Genomic DNA, 26307 nt, shown 5'->3' with positions numbered 1-26307 from the left:
CAGATAATTAAGAGAAAAGTCCACTTTTGGTCCCTCAATTCTTCCGTCTGCTCACTTTTGGTCCCTTAACTCTAAAACCGGACAGATTGCACCACGAACTCTCAAAACCAGCCACTTTACTTCCCTGCGTGGTTTCGTTGCCGAGTCAACCCGGTTTTGACCATGACGTGAATAGTTTTGCGATCAACAGTAAATTCGAAAAAATAGCAAAAAAGTCAAAAAATCTGAAATTTTATGACATCGAAGATACTCAGATGCACAAGGTGCGTGCCAATTTTCGTCATGTTTGGACGTTCGAGAAGCTCGCGGCAAAAAACAAAAGTAAATTTACTCTATGTTGAACAGTAAATTCAAAAAAATAACCAAAAAATCTGATTTTTTTTCCATCGAAGATGCTCAGGTAGGCAAGGTGCATGCAAATTTCCGTGCTAAAATGACATCCGAGGGTTTGGAAACCACCCGAAGCGGCATGCACGCGTACGCTATTTTAGTTTTTTTTCCACGAGCTCCTCGGATGTCATTTTAGCACGAAATTTTGCACACACCTTGCGCACCTGAGCATCTTTGATGCCAAAAAAATTCAGATTTTTTTGCTATTTTTTTAATTTACTGTTCATCATAGAGTAGATTTACTTTTGGCTTTTTTGCCGCGAGCTTCTCGAACTTCCAAACATGACAAAAATTGGCACACACCTTGCGCATCTTCTGAGTATCTTCGATGTCATAAAATTTCAGATTTTTTTAATTTTGTTTTGCTATATTTTTTGAATTTACTGTTCAACAGAGCACTGTTCACGTCGTGGTCAAAACCGAGTTGACTCGGCAGCGAAACCTCGCAGGGACGAAAAATGGCTGGTTCAATCTGTCCGGTTTTAGAGTTGAAGAATCAAAAATGAGCGGACCGAAGAATTGAGGGACCAAAAATGGACTTTTCTCAATAATTAACCAGAGCATTTGTGCTCGTGTGCAGATTGGCACTTGAGTTCTCGCTTCTAAAGGTGTACCTATTATTTTGGGTCGATGGTTGGATAAAATTGAGAGGACTATTGATTCTTTCTTTTTAGTTAGAAGACTATTGGTACTGCTGCGCATGCACTGACGCACCCTTATAAAATAATAGTCTAGAATCATTATATAAAAAGACATGAAGGCCTGCAGATTACATATAGACGTGATAGATACAAGTAACTATCACATTCTCGCTCTAAAAAAGAATACATGTATTCACCCGTGATAATAACTACAGTATAGTAGTTAACAATATAAAAGCTCGTATGTGCGCGCGGCAGCTGATCAATATATGCGTTCAAGCCATGAGACCGGCCGCCAGTAGGGCGACGAGGCCAAATCCTGCTGTGGCACCGACGGAGGTAGCGGCGTTGGAGGGCGGCGCCGGGGGAGAGTTGCTCGCGCCAGGACCTGCAGCTGGCATGGGTGACGACGGCGAGGAGGAGCCCGAGGCGACGTTGATCACGACCTTCATGCTGGCGGCGGCGGTGGGGCTGCAATGGTTAGGGACGCCACAGATGAAGTACCGGGTGCCGGTGGCGTTGAGGGTGATGACGTCGTTGCCGGAGGCCAAGGTGTTGATGGCGCCGTCGATGCTGCAGGAGTCGTAGCCGGCCTTGCTGACCTCGACCACGTCGTGCGTTGGGGTCGAGTACTTGAAGACGATCTCATCACCCACGTTGAACTTCTTGCCGGACACCCAGCTGCTGTAGTCGGTGCTGAGGGTCCAACCGCCCTGATCGCCGACGTTGTAGGTTACCGCTGACGCGGTGCCTAGCAAGACGGCCATCGCGGCCACGGCAAGGAGGGCGATCTTCATGGCAGCCATTGATTGCGGTTGGAATTGGAACTGGAAGGCGGAATGCAAAGCAGAGGAGGTAGAAGGCTGGTGCTGCTGAATGCTGATGCTTAGCGGGGTTTGGGTTGCTGTGGTGTCTGCTGCCATGCCCTTTAAATAGAAGCAAGCGCCTAAGCGAGGCCGGTTGCGGGGCGCGCGGTAGGTTCGTGGGATGGCATTTGGATATTGAGATTTGCTGTTGAATTGTCATGTGCGTTTGAACCAGCGACCAGTACGTGGTCAGACGCGGCCCGGGCTTGGTTGGTGGCCGGCTGACCTTTTCTGGCCTCGCTACCGTTCCACTTTCACATGGACGCGGTCTGCGCTACGTGCCGTGGACCATCACAATACGGCATGGAAGTACGTTGGCGATGTCAACATCGAGCTAGCTAGCTACCCCGGCTAGTTGACAAGGGACAGTTCAAATTAAGCGGCTCCAGGTCACAAGGAGAAGGAGCATAGGCCGGGTTTGGTTCCTCTCCCTTTCTTTAAAGATTTCTGCGGCTTTGCGTGTTTGCAATATTGCAGCCGGCCGTTGTCCAGACGCCGGTCCTCAGCATGGACATGACCGTGGCAACAGCACGAGTATTTCTCGAAGGGTTTGTTCGCTGACTAGGACCGGGTTTGCTCGCAACTGCTTCTTTCTTAATTCCGAACATGTTTTTTTGAATGTTGTTCTTAACTGCTGTATCATAGTTTTTTGCTTCATCATTTCTGGTGCAGCAACCACATCCGTCATCACAAGTCACGATTACGTCACTCGTGACATACTTCACACACAGGGCACATTGCACTTTGTACTTCCAAGGTCAACAGGTTCCTAATATGATCTGGCTCTTTTGCACTTTCGACAGGGATTTGAAGTGGTGCCCTACATTTACCAGGCTAAAGACTATGCTTCCCTCTTATCTAATTTGATTGATACGTTGTGACATTGGGGATTTGCAGGGACCACCGGAACAAGCAACTTGGGCTACAGCGTGCGTGTAACCGGTCCGCCTCACGACGCACCAACTTGAGCAACTGCGAGTGCAAGAGGATGGGCCTTGACCGTGGATCACCGCCCCAAGTGGATAAGGATAAGATCATTTTTCTGCAAGAGATACTCACTCCGGCCTTTTTTACTTCGCATAGTAGATTTGTGTCAAGGCAAACTTTGTAAAGTTTGATCAAATATATATTAAAAAATATCAACATCTGCGATACTAAATATATATACTATGAAAATACATTTCATAATGAATCTAACAATATTTTTTATAAGTTTGGTCAAAGTAGAGATGACTTGATTTCGGACAAAACTTATATACAGACTAAAAAGACCAAAGGGACTATGAGAGATGGCTGTCATCTCCACGTGGGACCATGGTTAGTTGTCGGTGACTTTAACATGGTAGGCAAACAGGAAAACACTTATGCTTTGTCCATTGGGCAAGTCATTAACTCGGCCAAGTGTTTCAACCTTTTTTGAAGGACTTGAATATCTGGTTGTTGCTCCCCACAGGGAAGGACAATGTGAACCGATTCGATCACTGGCAAAAGCAAAACCCTCAGCGAACGTTTTGGTTTGCTACAGAAAAGAAGCAACCCTCAGCGAACGTTTTGGTTCGCTGCAGAAAACATCTCCCCAGCGAACGTTTTGCAGGACAAGCCTTTTTCCAGGCCTCTAGGCCCAATCATCATTCTCTTTGAGCACAAACAATTAAAAAAATAAAAAGGCCGCATGGCAAAATTTTAGAAAAATATTTGTACTAATGATAGGCAAACATGAAGGAAAAACAATCAAATTCCTGTTAAAATCAAAGGCAGGGAGTTTCCAAAAAAAAGTAAAAAATGATTCACATGGCAAAGTTTAAGGAAAAATTGTTTACTATAAACATGACAAATTTTGAAAATGTATGTAAAGATCACATGACAATTTTGAAATTCCAAAAAAAAAACAGTGTTCATATTGCCATGGTTCACTACTTGCCATATAATTTGAAAAAAAAATCTGAACTTTCTATGTTTTGAATTTGTCATGTGATTTGTCACATCTAGAATTTTCATATGACGGAGTTTCAATCGGAATTGTCACATGTAACAAAATTAACATGATAAAAAATAAACTCTGAAAAAGATATAAAAAATTGTCACACTACCTTCAACAAAACTACCAAATTCTAATTAATAGAAATGCCATGGAGTAACAATAAAAATTGCCATGGTCTAAACAATAAAAGTTTCATGCTACCTATCATAAAACTACCATGGTCTAATAGTAAATTTGCCATAAAAATGTCATGGTATCTACATAAAACTACCATGATCTTAAAAAGAATATTGCCATGCTACCTATAATAAAAAACCATAGTCTAAACATGGTCCAATTAATGAAAAGTCCCATGATGTCTACAATAAAAACACCATGGTATAAATAATATAATTGCCATGGTCTAATCAATAAAGCTACCATGGTCTACATAATGAAAGTGACATTCTATATACAATAAAACAACATGGCCTAAATAATAAAATTGCCATGGTCTAAAAATTATTTAACTGCCTTGCACCCTGTAATGAAATTGCACATGACAGATTTTAAAAATTGGTTCTCTAAAGAACATGGCAACTTTTAGGAATTTGTAATGGGCACACGGCAAAAGTAAGGGATTTTGTTCTTTGAAAAAAGATGTAAATTTTTTAGGAATTTTTCTTTTCTAAAAAATACATGGTTAGGGATTTATTAGAAGTGGCGGTCACTTGTGGTTGAACTATGTTTGATCAAATGAATTGCCCATCATAGCAAAAAGGTCATCAGGCAACTCTGAATATTTAATGGACAGGAAAGCCAACCATTCTCAAATCAGAGCTCACTTAGCATTAACTAGCGGGCGAAGCCACGGCGAAACGCCACGCCTGTGCAATTTCTCTTGATTTGTACAATTGTTGTTACTGCTTAAAAACTATAAGAACAACAGAGTACACATGTTGGATGAGTGGAGAAGTATATTTGGTTGAACATTATGGGATACATTGCATTGGCTAGATGATACAAATGTGCTAATGAAAAAAGAAGATCCAGTGAAGTCCAATAGTTTTGTTACAGGCTAAGCTATCATAAGCAAATGTGAAATGAAAGATTGACATGCTAAAACAGTGAGACCATTTAGTAACACAGGTGGTTTGACTCTCCAGTTGTGATAGTACATTTTTTTTCATTTACTCTAAAATCTTCAAATAACTACTCTCAAGTAGGAAGCTGATGACCCACAAGTATAGGGGATCAATCGTAGTCCTTTCGATAAGTAAGAGTGTCGAACCCAACGAGGAGCGGAAGAAAATGACAAGCGATTTTCAGCAAGGTGTTCTCTGCAAGCACTGAAATTATCGGTAAAGGATAGTTTGGTAGCAAGGTAATTCGTAACGGGTAACAAGTAACAAGTGTAACAAAAGTGAAGCAAGGTGGCTCAATCCATTTTATAGCAAAGGACAAGCCTGGACGAACTCTTATATAAAGAACAACGCTCCCGAGGACACATGGGAATTATCATAAAGTTAGTTTTCATCATGCTCATATGATTCACGTTCGTTACTTTGATAATTTTATATGTTGGTAGACCGGTGCTTGGGTGTTGTCCTTACTTGGACAAGCCTCCCACTTATGATTAACCCCTCTCACAAGCATCCGCAACTACGAAAGAAGAATTAAGATAAATCTAACCATAGCATTAAACATGTGGATTCAAATCAGCCCCTTATGAAGCAACACATAAACTATGGTGTAAGCTTCTATCACTCTAGCAACCCATCATCTACTTGCTACTTCCCAATTCCTTCCCCTAGGCCCAAACCATGGTGAAGTGTCATGTACTCGATGTTCACATAACATCACTAGAGGAAAGACAACATACATCTCATCAAAATATCAAACGGATACCGAAATCACATGATTACTTGTAACAAGACTTTTCCCATGTCCACGGGAACAAAAGTAACTACTCACAAAGCATGTTCATGTTCATGATCAGAGGGGTATTAAATATCATTAAGGATATGGACAAATGATCTTTCACCAAATAAACCAACTAGCATCAACTACAAGGAGTAATCAACACTACTGGCAACCCACAGTTACCAATCTAAGGTTTTGAGACAAATATTGAATACAAGAGATGAACTAGGGTTTGAGATGAGAGATGGTGCTGGTGAAGATGTTGATGAAGATTGGTCCTCCCATGATGAGAGGATCGTTGGTGATGACGATGGCTTCGATTTTCCCCTCCCGGAGAGAAGTTTCCCCGGCGGAATCGCTCAGCCGAAGACCTAGATTGCTTCTGCCCAAGTTCCGCCTCGAGACTGCGACGCTTCATCCCGAAAGTCTTCTCTTTATTTTTTTTCTAGGTCAAAACCCTTCATATAGCAGAAGATGGGCACCGGAGGATGGCCAAGCGGCCCACAAACTCATGGGGTGCACCCTGGGGGTAGGGTGCGTCCCTAGGCTTGTGGCCACCTGGTGGGTCCCCTCTTGGTATTTATTCACCCAATATTTTTTATATATTCCAAAATAATTATTCGTAAAGTTTCAGGACATTTGGAGTTGTGTAGAATAGGTATCTCAGATTTGCTTCTTTCTGTTCCAGAAATCCAGTTGTCGGCATTCTCCCTCTTCGTGTGAATCTTGCAAAATAAGAGAAAACGGCATAATAATACATCATGAAGTGTAATAACAATCCATAATACAATAAATATCAACATCAAAATATGATGCAAAATGGACGTATCAGAAGTCGGCATGGAGAAGCTACTCTCATGCTTATAAGCGTTAGAGGTACCCTATACAACGACATCAAAAAGTCAGCTTTAGTTGCCTTCTCGTGGCATTTTCTAGAGCTCTAATTGGTACACATGATTTTTTCCCACACAAATGATGCCATAATCAGCAAATAGTGGCTTACAACATGATCCTAATATAATCTTATGCCGTACAAACGCAATGTGCTCTAATTATCATTTAAACGTTCTCTATGGCTCTAAATATTTGAACAAAAAGATGTTAAGCCATGGTTTGGTTTATGACTTATTGAACCAAAAAATCAAATTTATCTTAACCACAAGTCTAAAATAAATAGGGGAGTTAGGTCCAATTATAGTGCCACGATAAAGCGAGCTTATGTCATCTTAATATTACTGGTTGCTTAACCAGTGAGAGATAAAAGAAGAGAGACTAATAATTAAACTCATAAAACCTAAAACAACTCATTATCCAAGCCAATCTAACACCAAAAAGAGTTATTTCTGTAAAAAGAATCAAATTTGCTTGACCGCCAAATTAAATAGCTGCCAAAGAACTAGCCTTATGTTAATTCAATTTTTGCGTTGACCCACATAAGAGATTTTCCCCCTGAAACTTGCTGATTTAGTTGCTACAATGGTGTTTAATAGCAAATGAATCAAGGCTAGTACTAGAATATTATTGTTTCATGTAAGAGAATGGGGCACACACAAAAATTGCCACAACAATGCTCAGATGGAAAACAGGCAAGATTTGTCTTTTAACAACAGATGATAATCAATATACTCAATTCTTCCTAATGGATACACATGACAAAGACATCATATGAAAAAATTTGGAAAGTCTCAAACATGCATGCCTAGCTAACTACATGACAATGCTAGAAAGACCATCTAAACTGAAGCATGTGTTTGCTTGATCAATCCAAGAAGATTCATCTTTGAAGTGAAAATGCTTGTTAAAAGCATGTGGAAGGAGGTATGGAGAAATTTACAGGGAGCATCAAAACAATGTGTTGGTACACCCTTAAGATCTGGAATTGTTAAGGCCTTCGTGTATGGGTGACAGATCGGCCATAGGAGTACTCTAGGATATACACCAGGGCAACTAATGTCGAGCACACGATGATGTCACCCGTTTTCATTTTGTAAAAGTTCCGGCAGAGGAAAGGGCTGTAGGTGATAGCGCGTTCTACTTCTTAGGGCGATGAAATCATTCCTATGGGATCGTGTGTGGTAGCTGGTATAGATGATGGATAACCGATCAGTTGAAAAACAATTCATCTATACATTTGAAATCCGAGAAAATAAATCGTGTTATTTGTAGTATTACATAAGATACAACTTTGCATACCTAGTTCTTTTGCATGGCGGAAGCATCCAGAATTAAAATTAGAAATTGATAACTAAAAGGAATTATTGCCAAAGAAAATGGGATGTTCTTCATATAGAGTGAAGTTGACGTTTAAGAAAGAATTGGATAATCTAGATCGAGATAAACAAATATAATTTGTAAAAATTATAAAGCTAACCTAAAGATAACTATTTTAAGGAGGTAGTTGTAAACCACGTGGAAAAAAATAAGTGAACTAAAAGCCAGCAGCTTTGCTACTGGGCTACTTGCAACTGTATGCAATGTAAAAGAAGGTAAACTAAATAACCATCTAAATTTAAACTAACTTGCTTATTGGCTAATTAGCTCAACAGTAGATTAGTGTACTTTGTACTACAAAACATCACCTAAAGCTCAAAAGCACAGCTACATGACTTGTCCACATGAATTATCTAAAGTGTACGGCATGATTATCACAAGTTAATCGTTGACTTTAGGGATGAGGATCTAGGGTTGAACGAGAAAATGTGCAGGAAAAGACTCTTGAGATCTGGAGATGGACACATAAAGGGCACCACAAACAGATAGATCAACAAAGCAGCAGAGGTGTCCTAGATGACTAATCCTCCTCGCCATAGACCTGCACACAACACATTGCGAATAAGAATTGCGTATCTGGAAGAAGTGTGCCAAGCAAGAGCGTAGACAATGCATATCTAAGTTTAGCCACTAATCTACCCAAAAATTCCTAATTAATTCAAAAATAGCGGCGAAGGAATATATAAGGGTAGATACACTTCAAATGAGAAATTATAAATCAATTTTGAGGGAGAAAGAGAGAGAGAGAGAGAGAGAGAGAGAGAGAGAGTAGCTGAAGATGAAATGTGGATCATATGGGTGAGTGTATGTGTGTGTACGTGGGCATCAACGTCGACTACAAAGACGTCTGCGGTGACTTTGTCAATCTCAAGATGTAGTGTCGGCTCGGTATCTCAGAGGTGCTTATAGAGGTAGGGTGTGTTTGCGTGTGTTCATAGGGGTGAGAGTATATGTGTGTATGTGGGCATCAACGTCGACTTCCAACACACCTGTGTTGACTTTGTCAATCTCAAAATATTGTGCCGGATCAATATCTCAGAAGTGATCATAGAGGTACGTTGTGTGTGCGTTCATAGGGATGAGTGTATGTGCATATATGTGGGCATCAACGTCGAGTACGAAGACGCCTGCAGTGACTTTGTCAATATCAAGATATTGTGCCGGCTCAGTATCTCAGAGGTGCTCATAGAGGTACGATGTGCGTGCATGTGCGTTCATATGGGTGGTGTATGTAGGCATCAACGTCGACTAGTCGACGCCTGTTGTGACTTCCTCAATATCAATATGTTGTGACGGCTCAGTATCTCAGAGGTGCTCGTAGAGGTACGATGTGCGTGCGTATGCGTTCATATGGGTGCGTGTATGTGGGCAGCAACATCAACTACGAAGATGTCTGCAGTAACTTCGTCAATATCAAGACGTTGTGCCGGCTCAATATCTCAGAGGTGCTCGTAGAGGTACGATGTGCGTGCGTATGCGTTCATATGGGTGCGTGTATGTGGGCAGCAACATCAACTACGAAGATGTCTGCAGTAACTTCGTCAATATCAAGATGTTGTGCCGGCTCAATAGCTCGGAAGTGCTCACAGAGGTACGATGTGCGTGCGTATGTGTTCATATGGGTGAGTGTATGTGCGTGTATGTGGGCATCAACGTCGACTATGAAGACGCCTACAGTGACTTTGTTAATCTCAAGATGTTGTGCCGGTTCAGTGGGCATCGATGTCAACTATGGATACACCTGCAGTGACTTCGTCAATCTCAAGTGCCGACTCACTATTTGAAAGATACTCATACTGATAGGGTGTGTGTGTGCGTGTGTTCGTAGGTGTGAGCATATGTGCGTGTATGTGGACATCTGTGTTGTACTACATTAGAAAATCAGTAGCAAAGCACATACAAAAATCAGTAATGAACCAAATAAAAAAGCAGCCACGTGTCAATTGGGAGAGGACTCACTCAAAGTAGTTCAGACGCATGCTAGGAGAGCTAACTAATTAGTAGCTTTAATTCTTTATTATATTTGTCTAGTCAAGAAGTTAGCAAAATTACTGGTGAATTTGTCTATTGAATCATCAATCAGTTAGGGGAGGCTGAAAATGAAGCCGGGAAATGCTGAAATTTGAGGCAAGGCGAAAATTTGTGCAATGAAGGTAAAAGAGAAACATACAAGCAGTGGATAGAGCTGGTCTTCACATCATGGGTGTGGACGAAGATGTTGGGTCTATGGATGCGGAGCCGCCATGCTGCCTCATCACGAGTGAGTCATGCCTTCTCCCCCATGGCTAATCACCACATCACCTCCTCCTCCATCATATCATAACGTCGTGGGCAGCGGTTGCTTGCTCTTTCATAAGAGTGGTTGGATATCCCCCAAATGTAAGGGTGATGTAATCTAGTAATATGTATTTCTATCGATTAGAGAACCAAGGTTTATTGAATAAAAAGAAGTTCTCCCAGCAAATAAAGTCACTCGCCCAGGCGTGCATGCGGTCCACCCGTCATGGACCTCCCAGCGGGTCGCTTGGGTTTGCGTCGTCAGGGCATATTTAGGTCGCGTGGCGAGCGAGGATGCCCATAGGCGGGTCCGGCCGGGCTCTCCTGAGTGGACAGGTCTGTGGCTGTTGCCGCCCAATGACGGGTTCCACGTGTGCCCTGCAGTTGACCTATCATGGACCCTCCAGCCGGGTCACCTGGGCGCCTGCCGTCCGGGTAGATCAGACGGCGTGGAGCCGCCCCGAAAGGCTCCCACCGCAAGCCACCTAGCAATGGATGGCCAGGAGGCGCGCTTCGCCCTCGAGGAGTCCAGAGAGGCGGATACTCCAACATCCTTTATAGGAGTAATATGTGGTGAGATTTCATATTGTTGTCTATGACCTTGTCTTTTTTCGTTCCTACCAACCCTTCAAAATCCTCCATGAACCTACTCGCTTGGTCGTCGGGAAATTGCACAAATTGTTCTTCTTCTCAAAACTTCGTTTTGCTGCTCAATGTGATAGGTATCTTCAGCCATCACCTACGACGGTGTCGGGGTCCCAAGTACAGTACATGAGAATTCCCTGACCTTGGTGAGAAACTCATCCACCGAGATTAGTGGTGCCTCGACACGTGCCATACTAGCATAAACACACCTTACATGAGCTTGAAACACAACCAGAGCGCCAGACTCGTCAAACTCGTTGGCTTCCAAAGAGGTATGCGGCTCCACCAAAAGCAACATGAGACATGGAGGACGAAGAACAACCATGGCCAAGGAGTAGTCACTAGGGCAATGCAGCAAGATTAGAGCCTCTGAGCACATTGGGTTGACTTTATCCTCCCTTCCCATCGTTGAAACATCGATGTTGAGGATCACATCAGTGCGCCCATCAACAACTTGACGACATGCTTAACCTAGAGTGACGGCATCATGGATTCAACAAGCATAGGGTAGTCATGTTGCCAAATTTCATGGTGTCCCCATCGACCAACAACATCGAAATAAGAAGAATATCCCGCTCGAAAGGTGAGGATGGGGAGTGGCAATGGGCGCACCCCCTACTACTATATGGGCTGGCCCAACTAGTTTTTCTCCCATCAATTCAGATTCTGCAGGGTTTTTCTAGGCTTTTTTCTTTCAGTTTTTCTTATGCTTTCACCATCATGGGTTTTTGTTATTTCATTATATTTTTATTTTTCCTTTTTTGGTTTTAGTTTATATATCAAATTCAAGAATTTTTTTCAAATTTGAATTTCTCTCTCTGTTTCTGCAATTTTTTTCAAATCCACGAACTTTATTGAAATTTTGTGAACATTTTTAAAATTATGAACTTTTTCAAATTATTTTGTGAACTTTTTAAATATTTAATGATTTTTTGTGAACTTTTTCAAATTAAGAAATTTTCCAAGACGTGAAATTTTTCAATTTTGTGAACTTTTTTATTAAAATCATGAACTTTTTTCAAATTCGAGAATTTTGTGGTTTTTTAAAATTCATGAAATGCTTTCATTTTTTTCATCCGTAAGCTTTTTTTGTTTTTTCAATTTTTTGACCTACTATAAGAGTGCAAGGAGCCCAAAAAATCGAACAGAAGAAAAAGCTGTAACCAACGATAAAGCAATGGTACGGCGAACGAACGGAAGGAACAGTATTGGGCCAAGGCCCAATACAGTCGGTAGTGTGTGCCAACTTGGGCTTACGGCTGCACTAGGGTTGGGTTGTTGATGGTCGGGTTTTTGTAAGCCTGGCCCAAAACATGGCCCGTCCGACGTATGCCCAGGTTTAGCGCAAAGACACTTTCTTGGGGGAGCTCCTATCCGCCGCTCTCTGTGGCAGAATGTCGACCGCACGCATGGGCAGGTCTCCCGACTGGGCCGGCCTATGTGGCTAACGACCAGTACAGAACGGAAACTGTAGTTTGCTCGAAAAAAATATTGCACTCCACAGGGAACGACAAAGTGCTGCTAACCTGTCAACCTAGCAAGCTATCTTGTGTTCAACACAACGCAGAAACTTAAGAACAAAACCGAATGTAGATCCAAACATTTAAAAAAAATTAATGTGCAACATTTTGGTGAAAAAAACGTGAATGTTTTATGAAACCGCAAACACTTTAAAAAATCAAATAATATTTGAAAAAACTCAAACATTACAAAAAAAAATGCAAACAATATTTGGAAACGGAACATTTATTAATCTCCGGAAAAACTATTGAAAACACAAACATTTTTTTCCAAACTGTAACATTTTTTATATTCCAAAATAACGTCTGGATACATCAATGGTTTTAAAAAATAGTAAAAATTTATAATCTCCTGAATAAAATTCAAAAAATATCAGCATTTTTTGAAAAACATGTGAACATATTTGAAACTCCCGAACAAAATTTGAAACACAATCATTATTTGAAATGTGCGAATATTTTTTGAAATTGGAATACTTGCTGAAACTCCCGTAAGAAAATTGAAATCATGAGTCTTTTTTTTTAATTGTGAACAAATTTTGAATGGGAACACTTTTTGAACTCACGAACAAAAATTTGAAACACAAACTTTTATCTAAACTTTGCGAACAATGTTTAATTTTTTGTGATTTTTTTAATGGAAACATATTTTTTTAATCCTGAATGAAATTTGAAAAGTTTAGAAATTTTGAAAAAAAATAAAGAAAAGAAACAAAAATGTAAAAAAGGTAAATAAGAAATAAAAACAAAAGGAAACCCAAAAAACTTGTCCAATCAGTTCAGGAACTTTCTAGAAGGTTCCAAAACCAGTAGAAGCCAGGGCTGGAAACTTCTAGAAGGTTTCCAAAACTAGATATGATCTACTCGTTAGCTATCTTATTAGATGGGCCGGCCCCATCGTTTTCGCTTAGTGTTCGATGATATGTGCGTTTGACAGTTAGACGCAGAGAGCGTTAAATAGAAAATCACCTTTCTTGTGAAATTACTAATTGAGATGTTACTTTTTGAAAGGTCACTTCGCCCTTCCCAGGTTGCGACAAATGACGCACTGTATGTGCGTCACTTGTGACAATCTGGGAGTTTTTCTTTTTTTTTTCGTAGATCAATTTATCTCTTAAACTTTGCGTCCAAATTTTGAACCATTTTCACCATTAGATTCCTCGCGTTGAGATATTCAAAAATAGATTCTATGTTGATAGGTTTTGACGAACTGTTTCTTTCTAAAAAATAAAATTAAATAAACAGGCCAAAAAACCGTGCCTCTCGCGGAAAAAACATGTTTTTCCTTTCCCGAGAGGCACGACCGTGACTCGTGTCTCTCGTGGAAGTAAATCCGTGTCTCGCATGAAAGGAAAATAAAATGAAAACGTGTTTTTTCTCGTTTTCGAGAGACACGGCCGTGCCTCTCGCGGAAGAAAAAAATGTGTTTCTTTTTCGTTTTTGAGGTGCACAACCGTGCCTCTTGTAGAAGTAAATTTTGCCTCTTGTGGAAGCAAAATTGTGTCTCTCGCGAAAGAAAAAGAAAGAAAGCGTGTTTTTTTGTTTTCAAGAGGGATAATAGTACCTCTCGCGGAAGAAAATAAAAGTAACACAATTTTTTTCCGTCTCAGAGAGGCACGGCCGTGCCTCTCACGGAAATAAATTTGTGCCTCTTGCGGAAGCAAAACCATGCTAAGAAAACACGTTTTTCGTGTAAATATTTTTTTGTCCAAAAGCTAAGAAAGACTCCAAAAGCCAAGGAAGACTGATGAAAAACCAAAAAGCCAAAAAAAACAACAGAAAACACGTGATGAAAATAAAATCCGGAGGAGGCGCCCAGAGTGCGACACGTGGCGGCGGTTAAGAACGCGCCAATTTTTGAAGTGCTCTCAACCCACCCCCAAGTGAACCTTGGGAAAGCTGCGAACGAGCACTCCTCAGCTAGTTGCTCCCCCTTTCTTTGTGCAGAGGATGCCTCTCTAGCTCCCCTTTTTTTGGGAAGCCTCTCTAGCTCGCTTGGCAGGGTAATCCGCTAGGCGATGTATTTGAGCCGGTACCGAGCGGCCCTTTTATAAATAGGCCATGCCATGGCAGCCTTTTTATCGGTGGGTCGTGCCCTAGTTCTGTAAGGTTGAGGCATGGACTGAATGAACTGAACTTTGCTTTTCTGGCGATCCCTATTTGGCGCATAGGTCGCCCGCTAGATACATCGCGCATACCCTCTGCGGCTGCCAGATTGAGTATTTGGGCCGGCCCAATATAGTGTTTTATTCCCACCGGTTTTGGGAAGGTTCTAGAACCTTCCCTGAATCAATTTTTTTCCTTTTTTCTTTTTTCATTTTGCTTTCTTTTTCTGCTTTGCAAACATCTTTCTAGTTTGTGTAATTTTTTGAATTTCATGAACATTTTTCGAAATCATGATATTTTTCAAATTTATTAACACTTTTTTCAAATTTGCGAACATTTAATATATTACTGAACATTTTTCATATTTGCAAACATTTTTCTATATTGTGAACATTTTTCTGAATTCATGAACATTTTTTCTAAATTCTTGAATATTTTTTAGAAAATTTTAAACACTTTTAAACTAGGGAACATTTTCTGAATCAGCGGATAATTTTTTAAAATTGTGATTTTTTTAAATTCACTAACATTTTTAGTATTCATGACCTATTTTGAATAAATGAACTTTTTTATTTAAGGAAAATTTATTTGTTTTTTGAACATTTCTTATAAATTTATGGAAAATTTTGAATTCATGAAAAAAAAGGATACGCGAACACTTAAAAAATCATGAAATTATTTTGATTTTCTGAACATTTGTTTTTCGAAAATCATGAACAGTTTTTCTTAATACGTGAATATTTTTTCAAATTTCTAATCCAGTAAGCATTTTGTGATTTTTTTTTCAGAATTTACTGATATATTTGTATTTTTTGAATCTCGAATATATTTTAAAGTAGATGAAACTGAAACAGAAAAAAAAAGGCGGAAAAAGAAAAACAAAGTGGGCGGCCAGCCCCCTCATGGGCCGGCCTAATAGGGTGTGCGGGAGGGGAGCGGGTGCGCGCTGGCTTGTGCGCCAGCGCGTCACGCGCTGTATAGGAGCTCAAGCACCAGGGGGAACCCCCTCCGTTTCCGTTTTGTCTGAAATCCTCCCTTCCGCGCTCCCCGAGCGACGGCGCACGCCGCCTGTTCTACCGAATACCGCTCCAGAGCGGGAGGCTTCGGCCATGGCGAGCGGGGTGGATAGCATCAGCGCCCTCCCGGACGACGTCCTCCACAGCGTGCTCCGTTTACTTCCGGCTGAAGAGGTGGTGCGGACGTGCGTGCTCGCCCGGCGCTGGCGCGGCGTCTGGAGATCCGTGCCCTCCCTCCGCTTCAACGGCGCCGAGGGGTGGGGCAGCGCCGACAGGTTCGCCCAGTTCGTGGACCACCTGCTCCACCTCAGATTCGCGGGCGACGGCGGCGCAAGGGCGCCTCTGGATTCCTGCGAATTCGACTTCGACGCCGACGGGTTCATGCAATTGCCGGCTAACGAGCGGCACGCGAGCCACTGGATCTGGCAAGCCGTGCCCCATGTCCGGGTGCTTCGGCTTCATGTCATCGAGTTTGAGCAGGAACCCTCACCGCTATCTGATCTGCGTCTCGTTTCCCAGCACCTCACGAGATTAGATCTTGTTGGTGTAGCTGTCAACGACAGCGTTATGGATTTTTCAGGCTGTCCGGCATTGGTGGAACTGAGTATGGAGGTCTGCGATGTTTTCGCCAACCAGCTGTTGTCTCCATCCTTGAAGCATCTGCGCATTGCCCGCTGCTTTACTGCCGAGGATACTCGCATCCTTATTTCTCTACCAAGTCTCGTTTCGCTCGAGTTGATTGTATGCCGCCAAGGAAGGAGCCCATTGCTCGGAAGCATGCCGCTGTTAGCAAGAGCTGTTGTTGTACTTAAGAATGATTGTGCTGATCGGTGCTTTAAGGGTCGATTTAATGATTGTGGTGATACATGTTATGGTTGTCGTTATTATTATGGAGATCCTGCGTTTGGACCTACTTATGACCGCAACGACAGCATATTTCTCAAAGGTTTGTCCGAGGCTACGGACTTGGAGCTGTCAGCTGATTCTGATGTGGTATGTTTGCAACTGCACCTCTCTTAATCCCTCAAATTATACTTTTTTTAAATTATTATTTCTCATGCAGCAACACATCCATCATAACAAATCACAATTAGGTTACATTTGACATACTCACTCCGTTCCATAATTCTTGTCGTGGTTTTAGGAACTTCACACATAGACAGATTGCACTTTTGTATTTCAAAGGCCAAAAGGTTCTTAATTTGATCCGTCTCTTTTGCACTTTGCCTAGATTCTTTTTGACAGGGATTTGAAGTGGTGCCCTACATTTACCAAGTTAAAGACTTTGTTACTCAATGACTGGTGCTTGGCTGCTGGCCACAATGCACTAATCTGTTTTCTCCAGCACTCACCAATTTTGGAGAAGCTTACACTTCAACTTTCTAAGGTATAGATTTTTTTAGGTCAGTAGCTATTGAAGTGACCATCCATGATTACCTGATTGATCTTTTTTTTATGTTAGGGACCTTCATATGTAAGTGAAACACAAGGAATATACACACCATTGGTACAGTCAGTTGCATCCAACTGTCTTAAGATAGTTGAAATCAAATGTGCAAATGTTGATAGTAAGGTTCACAGACTTTTGAAGATATTGACTACCTATGGCATACGCCTTGAGCAAATTAGGGTCCAACATACTAGCAGAATTTCTGGATCTAAATGTGAGTTAGATTGTTGCCACTCTTCATGCAACTTACATTTCTTCCATTTGTTAATGTGTTAATGCATTATTAACTAGGCACTGAAAAAAGCTTAAGTTAATTACAAGAATATAGTTTTTACAAATTTGGATGTATGTGGAGAAACATTCAGACTCCCCATATCTGATGAAGAGAAAGTGAGAGACAATAGTGTGCTTCATGTGTCTAACTGGCTTTATTATCCAAAAACTTAGGCTATCAATTTGGATTTTGGATTCAACTATGTTGTATGCAGACATTTGTAAGTAACAGTTACACATCAAACTGTTCCAAATCTATTATGTATGGTCACCACTACCCTCGGTATATATCATCCATACAGGCGAATGCTATCCTCTATCCAGCCATTTCGATTGAGCTTTGTTTTCATCTCGACCCTGTACAAACTTGCATGTGACTATATTGCTCTTATAAGCTACGATTCCCCTTGTGGATGTTGCTTATTCTTTTGTCCCTTCTTTTTAGTTGACATCTCATAACAAATAATAAATCAATGATTATGTCAAGTTTTCACTCCATACTATTGCCCTCTGTACTTGTTTGTGAATCTTGTTATGTGTTATGTTAGGCCATCTCTAGCAGATCCCCTAAACTTTGATCCCCTATCCTATCCCTGCCCTAGAAAAAACTATTTTAGGGGATTATACTTTTCTTCATCTAGCAGACCCCCCAAAAAATCGTTTGCACACAAACTCATTTCAAACACAATTTTAAAGTATTTCATTGCGTAGTTAGACAATGGTACCACATTAACATCATACATAGCAAAATTAAATAGTCAATTACCTACTACATAACACTACATTGACATCAAACAAGGTTAAGGATCGAGATAAAACATATAGAAATAGCTACCAGATAGCTCTACTCGCCGCTGTCCTTGCAGTAGTCGGAGAAGTCCGAGTCGGAGGAGGAGATGGGAATCATTGTCCCCCGGTGTTGCCACGGGCGCACCGCGTCGGCGTTGAGGATCTCTACCGCAAACTTGTCCCACAGTCGGTGCCGAACGTTGTGGTACTTCGGCGGTGGTAGCGGGGACAGAGCTCGAGGAGACAACGCGGGGGCTTGGGGCTGCGTTTGGGAGGTGGCAGTGACAGAGAAGACGACGCACGACAGAGAGGGAGGTGACGGTGTCAGGGTCGAGGAAGAGAGCGTGGTCCATGCACGGAGTGGTGGTGACGACGGCGGGAGGCGATGAGGAATCTGCAGGAGGCAGTGAAACTCGATTGGTGGCCACGACCTCGGGTTCGAGGAAGGTGGCAGCAGCCTGAATCGAGGGTTGTGGCAGCGTAAATGGATGTGCGGTGGGGTGGGCTAATGTTTGGGGGTAGCGGCGTTGGGTTTAATAGTGAATGCAGGCCAATCGGCCGGTGTCCCGGTCCCCACGCCATGAATGCGGGAAGGGAGCAATCTCCCCATTTTTATTGAGAATGCTCACTCCGAGAGCAAAAATGGGCTAGAGAGGCAAAGTTTGGAGGATCAAAAGCTATTTTTAAAGCACTAATTTTTTAGGGGATATGCTAGATGGGGTTTAATCCCCTAAACAAGCCCCCTCCCACAATATTGCTTTTGGGGGATCTTCTAGACATGCCCTTACATGGCAAATAACCAAAAAACTTTTCATATTTGGATATAAATGGTACCCCTTCTGTTCGGGTTTATTGGGGCCCCTCGTATTTAATGTCAAAGTATGGCCATAGAATTAACTAATAAAATATAAAGTATAATAAAAATTATATGGTGGGAATCCTCTTTGGAATACAAATCCAATGTTATACTTTTGTAGCATATAAGTCATACATTGTTAGTTATATAGATTGTCAAACTTTGACCCAAAATACAAGGGGTCCTAATAAACTTGGACAAAGGTAATATGTTACAAGTGAAGCTCTTATTAGAATAAAATTTACATATTTTGATATTACTTCAAATCATTGAAAAATCGCATTTGTCTGCGGTATGTTCTCTCTAAATTGATTACCTGTTTTTCTTATCTTTGCAGGCTTCAACTTTGTTTGCACTGATTTCAGCTAAAACTAGAGGTATGATTGTATGAAGATCTGGAATCTTCTTAGATTTAGGTCTCTGTGATTTTTAAGAAATGTTGGAGCAGATTTGGGGATGTGATGTGGCAGACAGTAGCTATGTTCTGTCTGTAGGGATCTATTCCACTTACCATATTATCTTTTGGCAAGTGCTTTTGTGTCTCAGCTCACACTTTTTAAATATTTGGTATCGATCATAGGTGTTTGCCTTTTCTCCTTCTTACCTTAACACAATATGTGCATATATACATAAAATACAAATAAATGAACATTTTAAAACCCCTTCTCCTACTACCAAAACCTTTAGGTTTGAGAAATGGTGGCTTGGGCATCCAGAATTTGCTCCTCTTGTGCACACAATTTGGACCACCCCTTCTCCTTTCACTTCTGCTATTGACAACTGGCAATTTAAACTTAAACTATTCAAACAAAAGGTGTGAGGATGGAGTATCAATTTATAGGTTGCTATGAAGAAGAAACAAAGATCTATTCCAGGAATTTGATATTCTTGATGTTTTTTCTTCTTCTGAAAAATATGATTTCTCCTAAAGATATCCTCATAATGAAAAGAAATTAAAGAATAAATGAGTGACATTTGGAAGAAGGAACAGATGGCCATGTGGCAGAGATCTAGAGATAGAATTTTTTTTGGAAGGTGACAAGAATACTGCATATTTTTGTGCAGTGGAAAACCAACATAGGAGGAAAACCTATCTTTCTGTTTTAAATACTCCAGATGGCCCTGTTTATTCCACCAAATATATGTTGGATGTTGCCACCAATTTTATGAAAGCCTATTTGGACATGAACCTAAACCCAATATACACCTGGGTGACCATTTTTGGTCTGAGGAGGAGAATATCAACTTAGAAAAAAAACCTTTTCTAAGGAAGAGATTAAGGAGACCATGTTGGGTCCATATGCAAGTGGGGCTCCTTGTCCTGATGGCCTATCTTTTCGATTTTATCACAATTTTGGGATTTGATTAAAGGATTGTATGGCTTTGGGAAGGGAATTTGAAGAGGGCTCCCTGGATATCCACAGACTTAATTATGCTATCATTACTTTAAATCCTAAGGAGCCTGATGCCAAAGACATGCAAAAATTTAGGCCAATTAGTCTTAGTAACTGCTCTCTTAAGATCTTTAGTAAGGCTATGGCCTGGACAAAGATTATTATCCCCTTACCAAACTGTTTTTTGTTAGAGGCAGATTCATTCTAGAAAGTGTAGTTACAGCTCATGAAGCTACCCATGAGGTTTGTAATTCTAGTAAACCTGGGGTCATTCTCAAAGTAGAGGTTTTGGTAACAAATGGATAAGTTGGATACTTTCCATACTTCAATAGAGCGACACAAATGGTCCTTATTTTGTTGGGGGGGGGGGTTGAAACATGGTGATCCACTCTCCCCCAATGCTTTTCAACCTTGTGGTTGATGTTTTTTCCAGGATGCTAGGTAAAGCTGTCAAAGCCAACATTATCTGTGGGATTATTCCCTATGTAATACATGGTAGTCTACTCAGTCTACAGTATGCTGATGATATAATCCTTTTCCTTGACCATAACCCTACCTATGCTAAAAATTTGAAGTGGTTGCTCTCATGCTTTGACTAGTTATCTGGGATGAAGATTAATTATGACAAATGAGATCTTTTAACAATTAATCTTGATGATGCTTCTTCTAAGTTGCTATCCCAAATTTTTTGTGTTAAAATTGGGGCTTTCCCTCTAAAATACTTGGGGGTCTTGCACTACTTGAAATTAAGGAGGGAAGACACTCAACCCATTATTGATAAAATCATCAAGAAGATCTGTGTGGAGAGGCAAATTGCTTAACTATGAAGCTAATTTGATTTTAGACTTATATTGCAAGTATCCCAATGTATATTATATCCATAATTAAATTTCCTAAATTGGCTATTAAAGCCATCACCTCTCAAATGGCGCAATTGGGGGGGGGGGAGATATCCACAAGTACCGCCTTGCAAATTGGGGATTTTTATCCCAAAATGATTTTGGTGGCTTGGGAGTTCCTAACCTCAGAGATTTTAATCTAGCCCTTCTTGCATCTTGTTCTAAAAGATTTTTTACGTGTGGAGATAAAAGTTGGGTTACTTTGTTGAGTTACAAATATAACACCAACATGCCTAACTTGTTGTGGTCCAAAACTAATATAGGCTCGCCTTTCTCAAAAGGGGTCACTTGGGCCTTATCTGGGGCCAGGCCTTTTTATAAGTGAATTTTAGGGAATGGAGCTCATATTAGTTTTTGGCATGATTTGTGGGCTGGAGATATAACACCGAAAACCCAATTTTAGGATGCTTTTGCTATTTGCCAGCAATATGACTGTTGCGTAGCCCAAGTTTGGGCTGGACAAACACTTAAAATAACCTTTAGGAGGTGTGTGGAAGTTGGGTTTTTTAGTTAAATGGCAGGAACTACAATCTGTTCTACTTAACTGTATTCCTAATGACAATGATGATCAACTATTAGAACTTTCTTGTTTATACTCTGTTAAATCCTTCTATAATATGATCAACTAGGGCAGAGTGTGTACCCCCATATGGAAAAACTTATGGAAATTTGTTGTCCCTCAGAAGTACCTAGTATTTGTCTGGTTGGCTTTTCACATTAAAATTCTGACTCGAGATAACCTAAGGAAAAGACAAGGATAGTGTGACCTGCCTTTTCTGTAGTGAAAATGAGTCTATTTTTTACCTTTTGTTTAATTGTCTTGTTGAGAAACAAGTTTAGTCGATTATTGCTTAAATCTTCGAATTTTGTTTCCCTTGCAACATGTGTGAACTTCATGCCATGTGGGGTGTGGAGAATAAGAAATAGGTGATCAATATAGTGTGTGTTGTTGTGATTTGGAGCTTATGGACGTTGCATAATGATTTGTGCTTTCAGGGTGCAGTTGGATCAGTACCCAAACCCTTCTGGGAAAGATGAGTGATATGATCCATCAGTGGAAGATCTTATTCTTGGGAAATCAGTCGGTGCTACTTCAGAGTCGCTTGCAATGACTGGATCATCAAAGAGGAGAACTCCTGCAGATCTCCTCATGAAGATGAGGGATGCAAGCAAGAAGGACTTGTAGTTGGGCTTCATCCTGAGAACTCACTCTAGTTGAAGCTTTGTGCCTGTAATAATTAGCTCTATGCACTATTTCTTTCTGCTTGCATTTGGTTGAACTACCCTAACCGTTGTGGCAATGCTATGGGTTCTTTAATTTCTCCTTCTGGCTCAGCTACTTTGGTGAGGCCCGAGCGATGTGAACAGTTACATCTTTTTTGCCTTGTTTTAATAAAAACTAGCACATATGCATGTGTGTTGCAATGGGAGAGAAAAATAGTATCAAGAGACCACCTGATATATGTCGCACATAAATTGTCTTAGCTGACGGCACACTTTTTTGTTACAAAACAATGTAAATGTGGTTCATCTTGCTGTCTTGAATCAACATTCACTTTGAATTGAAATTTGAATAGCTTGCTAATGCCTCATTAGGAAGCTTTGTGGCTTCCTGGAATCGTTGGCTCCCGCTCCTCATTCAACCAACCAGCTTCAAGAAGGAGCAGCGAAGCGTTCGGTTGGCTGCTACGGCTCCTCTCGCATGCATGGGTTGGTAGCCCAGGAAAATAGGCTAAGGCCTGTTCGGCCATGCAGTGGGCCAGGTTTTACGGCGAGTTCGATGGGGGAAGAAGGGATGGGCTGGAAATTTGATTGCTACGTGGTGGAGGCTAGACTTTGCAAGAGCATCTAGTTTTTTTCCCTTAAAAAATCTAGTGTTCTTCTTTGTTTGTTGTGATTTATCCTGTATAGAGAGTTGTTTTTACCGGTACAGAGAGCACTTTATGATAGTACAAGTTCAAGAACTATACAAAACATGTAACTTTTCGAATTTCACCAGGTTTAGATGAACAACAAGGTTTTACATATGTCCTACAACAAAAGCTTGATCAAATTTGCATATGTTTGCAAATCAAAGGAGGGACAAATTGCACCACGAGCATGACTTCACCAACAAAGAGAAATGGCGGTAACTAGTTCATTCCAAAACATATCCATGTCAGGAGCACTTGCCTCCAAAGTTGAAGCATCCGATGCACTCAAAGGAATAACATACTTTTTGTATCTATCCGAAATTTTTGGAACATAATCTGAATCCCTTTAGATGGACTAGCTATTGTCAAAGATGGTTGCTCTTTAATATCATACTCCAAATCGAGATCAATAATTACACCAACATTCAAGGCGGTTTTCAATGCCAAACTAGAGGGGGGAGGCAGGCCAAATGCGGGGTTCCAATGGTCACGCCATCAATGTTGATATCCTCAAACAAGATGTGCAAACCTTATTCATTATGAAGTCCATGCTTCTTGAACTTGCCACGACCTGGGAGCCCCTATTGTACAAAAGAGACGACACTAGTATATAAGGCATGACAGGTTTACATTCTTTTTTATGAGAATCATAAGCATGAGAACTTACAACTCTCGCCTTTTTCCACCACTCATTATCTCGCTTCATAGTGTTTTTCTCTAAGTCTCACCCCCACTAGTCTTGCACAACTTGAGCTTATTGAATGCGTTGTACTCACCTTTTAACTTGCCACATTTTTTCCAGATACGTCTCCAACGTATCTATAATTTATGAAGTATTCATGCCATGTTCACAATAATTTTATATGGTTTTGGTATGATTCTATTAGAACTAACTCGGACTGACGCTGTTTTCAGCAGAACTACCATGGTGTCATTTTTTGTGCAACAATAAAAGTTCTCGAAATGGCCTGAAAAGTTACGGTGATTTTTTGTGGACCAAAAGAGACCCCCGAAGCATCGAGGAAGGACTAGAAGCTTCACGAGGAAACCACAAGCCTAGGGGGCACGCGGAGGTGGCTTGTCGCTGCCTTGTGGACCCCCTTGACGTGTGACCGACGCCAAAAATTCCTATAAATACCAAAACCCCCAAAAAGAACCCTAGATAGAAAGTTCCGACGCCGCAAGCCTCTGTAGCCACGAAAAACCAATCGGGAGCCCATTTCGGCACCCTGCCGGAGGGGGAAACCATCCCACCGGAGGCCATCTTCATCATCCCAGCGGCCACCATGATGAGGAGGGAGTAGTTCACCCTCGGAGCCGAGGATATGTACCAGTAGCTATGTGTTTGATCTATCTCTCGTGTTCTTGATTTGGCACGATCTTGATGTACCGCGAGCTTTTTTACTATAGTTGGATCTTATGGTGTTCTTCCCCCTCTACCTTCTTGTAATGAATTGAGTCTTGCTCTTTGAGGTTTCGTTATGTTGGATTGAGTATTGGATTTGAGAACACTTGATGTATGTCTTGCGATGGGATATCTGTGGTGACAATGGGATGTTCTATTGACTCACTTGATGTATGTTTTGGCACTCAACTCGTGGATTCCTGAGGTGACATTGGGGTAATCTGTGCATAGGGGTTGATGCACGTTTTCGTCCTATGTTCTCTGATAGAAACTTTGGAGGGATTCTTTGTTGCACGTTGAGGGAATGCCATATGATTTAATTATGTTATCATTGTTGAGAGACTTTGCACTAGTGAAAGTATGAACCCTAGGCCTTGTTTTCAAGCATTGCAATACCGTTTTTGCTCAGTTTTACTACTTGCTACCTTGCCGTTTTTATATTTTCAGATTACAAAAACCTATATCTACTATCCATATTACACTTGTATCACCATCTCTTCGCCTAACTAGTGCACCTATACAATTTACCATTGTATTGGGTATGTTGGGGACAAAAGAGACTCTTTGTTATTTGGTTGCAGGGTTGTTTGAGAGAGACCTTCTTCATCCTACGCCTCCCACGGATTGATAAACCTAAGGGCATCCACCTGAGGGAAAATTGCTACTGTCCTATAAGTTGGAGGCCCAACACGAGTCTACAAGAATAAGTTGCGTAGTAGACATCAGTTTTCAACATATCTATATTTTTTGATTCTTCTATACTATTATATATCAATCGTGTATACTTTATATGTCATTTTATATCATTTTTTTGGATGAACCTATTAACTTTGTGATCAATGGCAGTTCCTGTTTTTCCCTATTTTTTGCTTCGCAGAAAAACCATACCAAAAGAAGTCCAAACACAATAAAATTTTACGATGACTTTTTGGGACTAGAAGAGTCCCTAGAAGCTTCAGGAGAGACCAGAGGATGCACGGGGGAGCAACAAGCTCACCTGGCGCACCATTAGCACTTGTAGGGCCCACATGGCTCCGTTTGACCTAATTTCTGGCCTATAAATTCCCTAATATTCCAAAAACCCTGAATCAAGACCTGAAGCAATTATTCCACCGCCACAAGCCTCTGTTCTTCTGCAATCCCGTTTGGGGGCCTCCGTCGATACTCTGCCGGAGGGGGAAACCATTGGGGAGGCAATCTTCCTCGAACTTGCTACCTCCATGATGATGTGCGAGTAGTTACCATAGGACCTACGCGTCCATAGCAGCAGCTAGATGACTCTCTATCTCTCTCTCTCTGATCTTGAATAGAATTATCTTTTCGGAGATCTATTCGATGTAATTCTTGCGATGCGTTTGTTGGGATCCGATGAACTGTAGGTTTATGATCAAATTATTCATTGAAATTATTTCAGTATTTTCTGAGATTTATATATGTGTGATTTTATAGCCTTGTATTTCTCTCTGATCTATCAATATCTTTTAGCCAATAAGATCGATTGATCTTCAGTGGGAGAGGTGCTTGGCACTAGGTTCAATCTTGCGGTGTCCTTACTCTGTGACAGGAGGAGTTGCAAGGCACGTATTTGTATTGTTACTTCTAAGGGTAAAATGACGGGGTTCAGACATATTATTTGATCTTACTTTGTCTATATTATGCCATCATGCTTAAAGCGTTACACTGTTTGTCGTGAACTTAATACTTTGAGAGGCA

At 41.1% G+C, this 26307-nt stretch overlaps 2 protein-coding genes across 3 annotated transcripts; one reads left to right on the top strand and one right to left on the bottom strand.

Moving 5' to 3' along the window:
- Nucleotides 1-1106: 1106 nt before the first annotated feature.
- On the bottom strand, nt 1107-1969 carry LOC109779086 (blue copper protein 1a). The gene has a single exon (XM_020337688.4). It carries the CDS (start codon nt 1952-1954, stop codon nt 1307-1309), a length of 648 nt encoding a protein of 215 aa, XP_020193277.1. The 5' UTR covers nt 1955-1969; the 3' UTR covers nt 1107-1306.
- Nucleotides 1970-15633: 13664 nt separating this feature from the next.
- Nucleotides 15634-22714, top strand: LOC109779092 (F-box/LRR-repeat protein At3g26922-like). 2 transcript variants are annotated; one of them, XM_040388160.2, is made up of 5 exons: nt 15634-16608; nt 16847-17002; nt 17078-17279; nt 19321-19360; nt 22273-22378. In XM_040388160.2, exons 1-4 carry the CDS (start codon nt 15709-15711, stop codon nt 19350-19352), a joined length of 1290 nt encoding a protein of 429 aa, XP_040244094.1. In that variant the 5' UTR covers nt 15634-15708; the 3' UTR covers nt 19353-19360; nt 22273-22378. The 2 variants fall into 2 exon arrangements, with proteins under 2 accessions (XP_040244094.1, XP_045083185.1); XM_045227250.1 differs by lacking the exon at nt 17078-17279 and having other exon boundaries at nt 22273-22714.
- Nucleotides 22715-26307: the final 3593 nt, after the last annotated feature.

The sequence above is a fragment of the Aegilops tauschii genome, chromosome 4 (genome assembly GCF_002575655.3).
Source record: "Aegilops tauschii subsp. strangulata cultivar AL8/78 chromosome 4, Aet v6.0, whole genome shotgun sequence".
NCBI classification, from domain to species: Eukaryota; Viridiplantae; Streptophyta; class Magnoliopsida; order Poales; family Poaceae; genus Aegilops; species Aegilops tauschii.
Note: the sequence above shows the minus strand (reverse complement) of the source record. Positions and strands in the feature narration are given on the sequence as shown.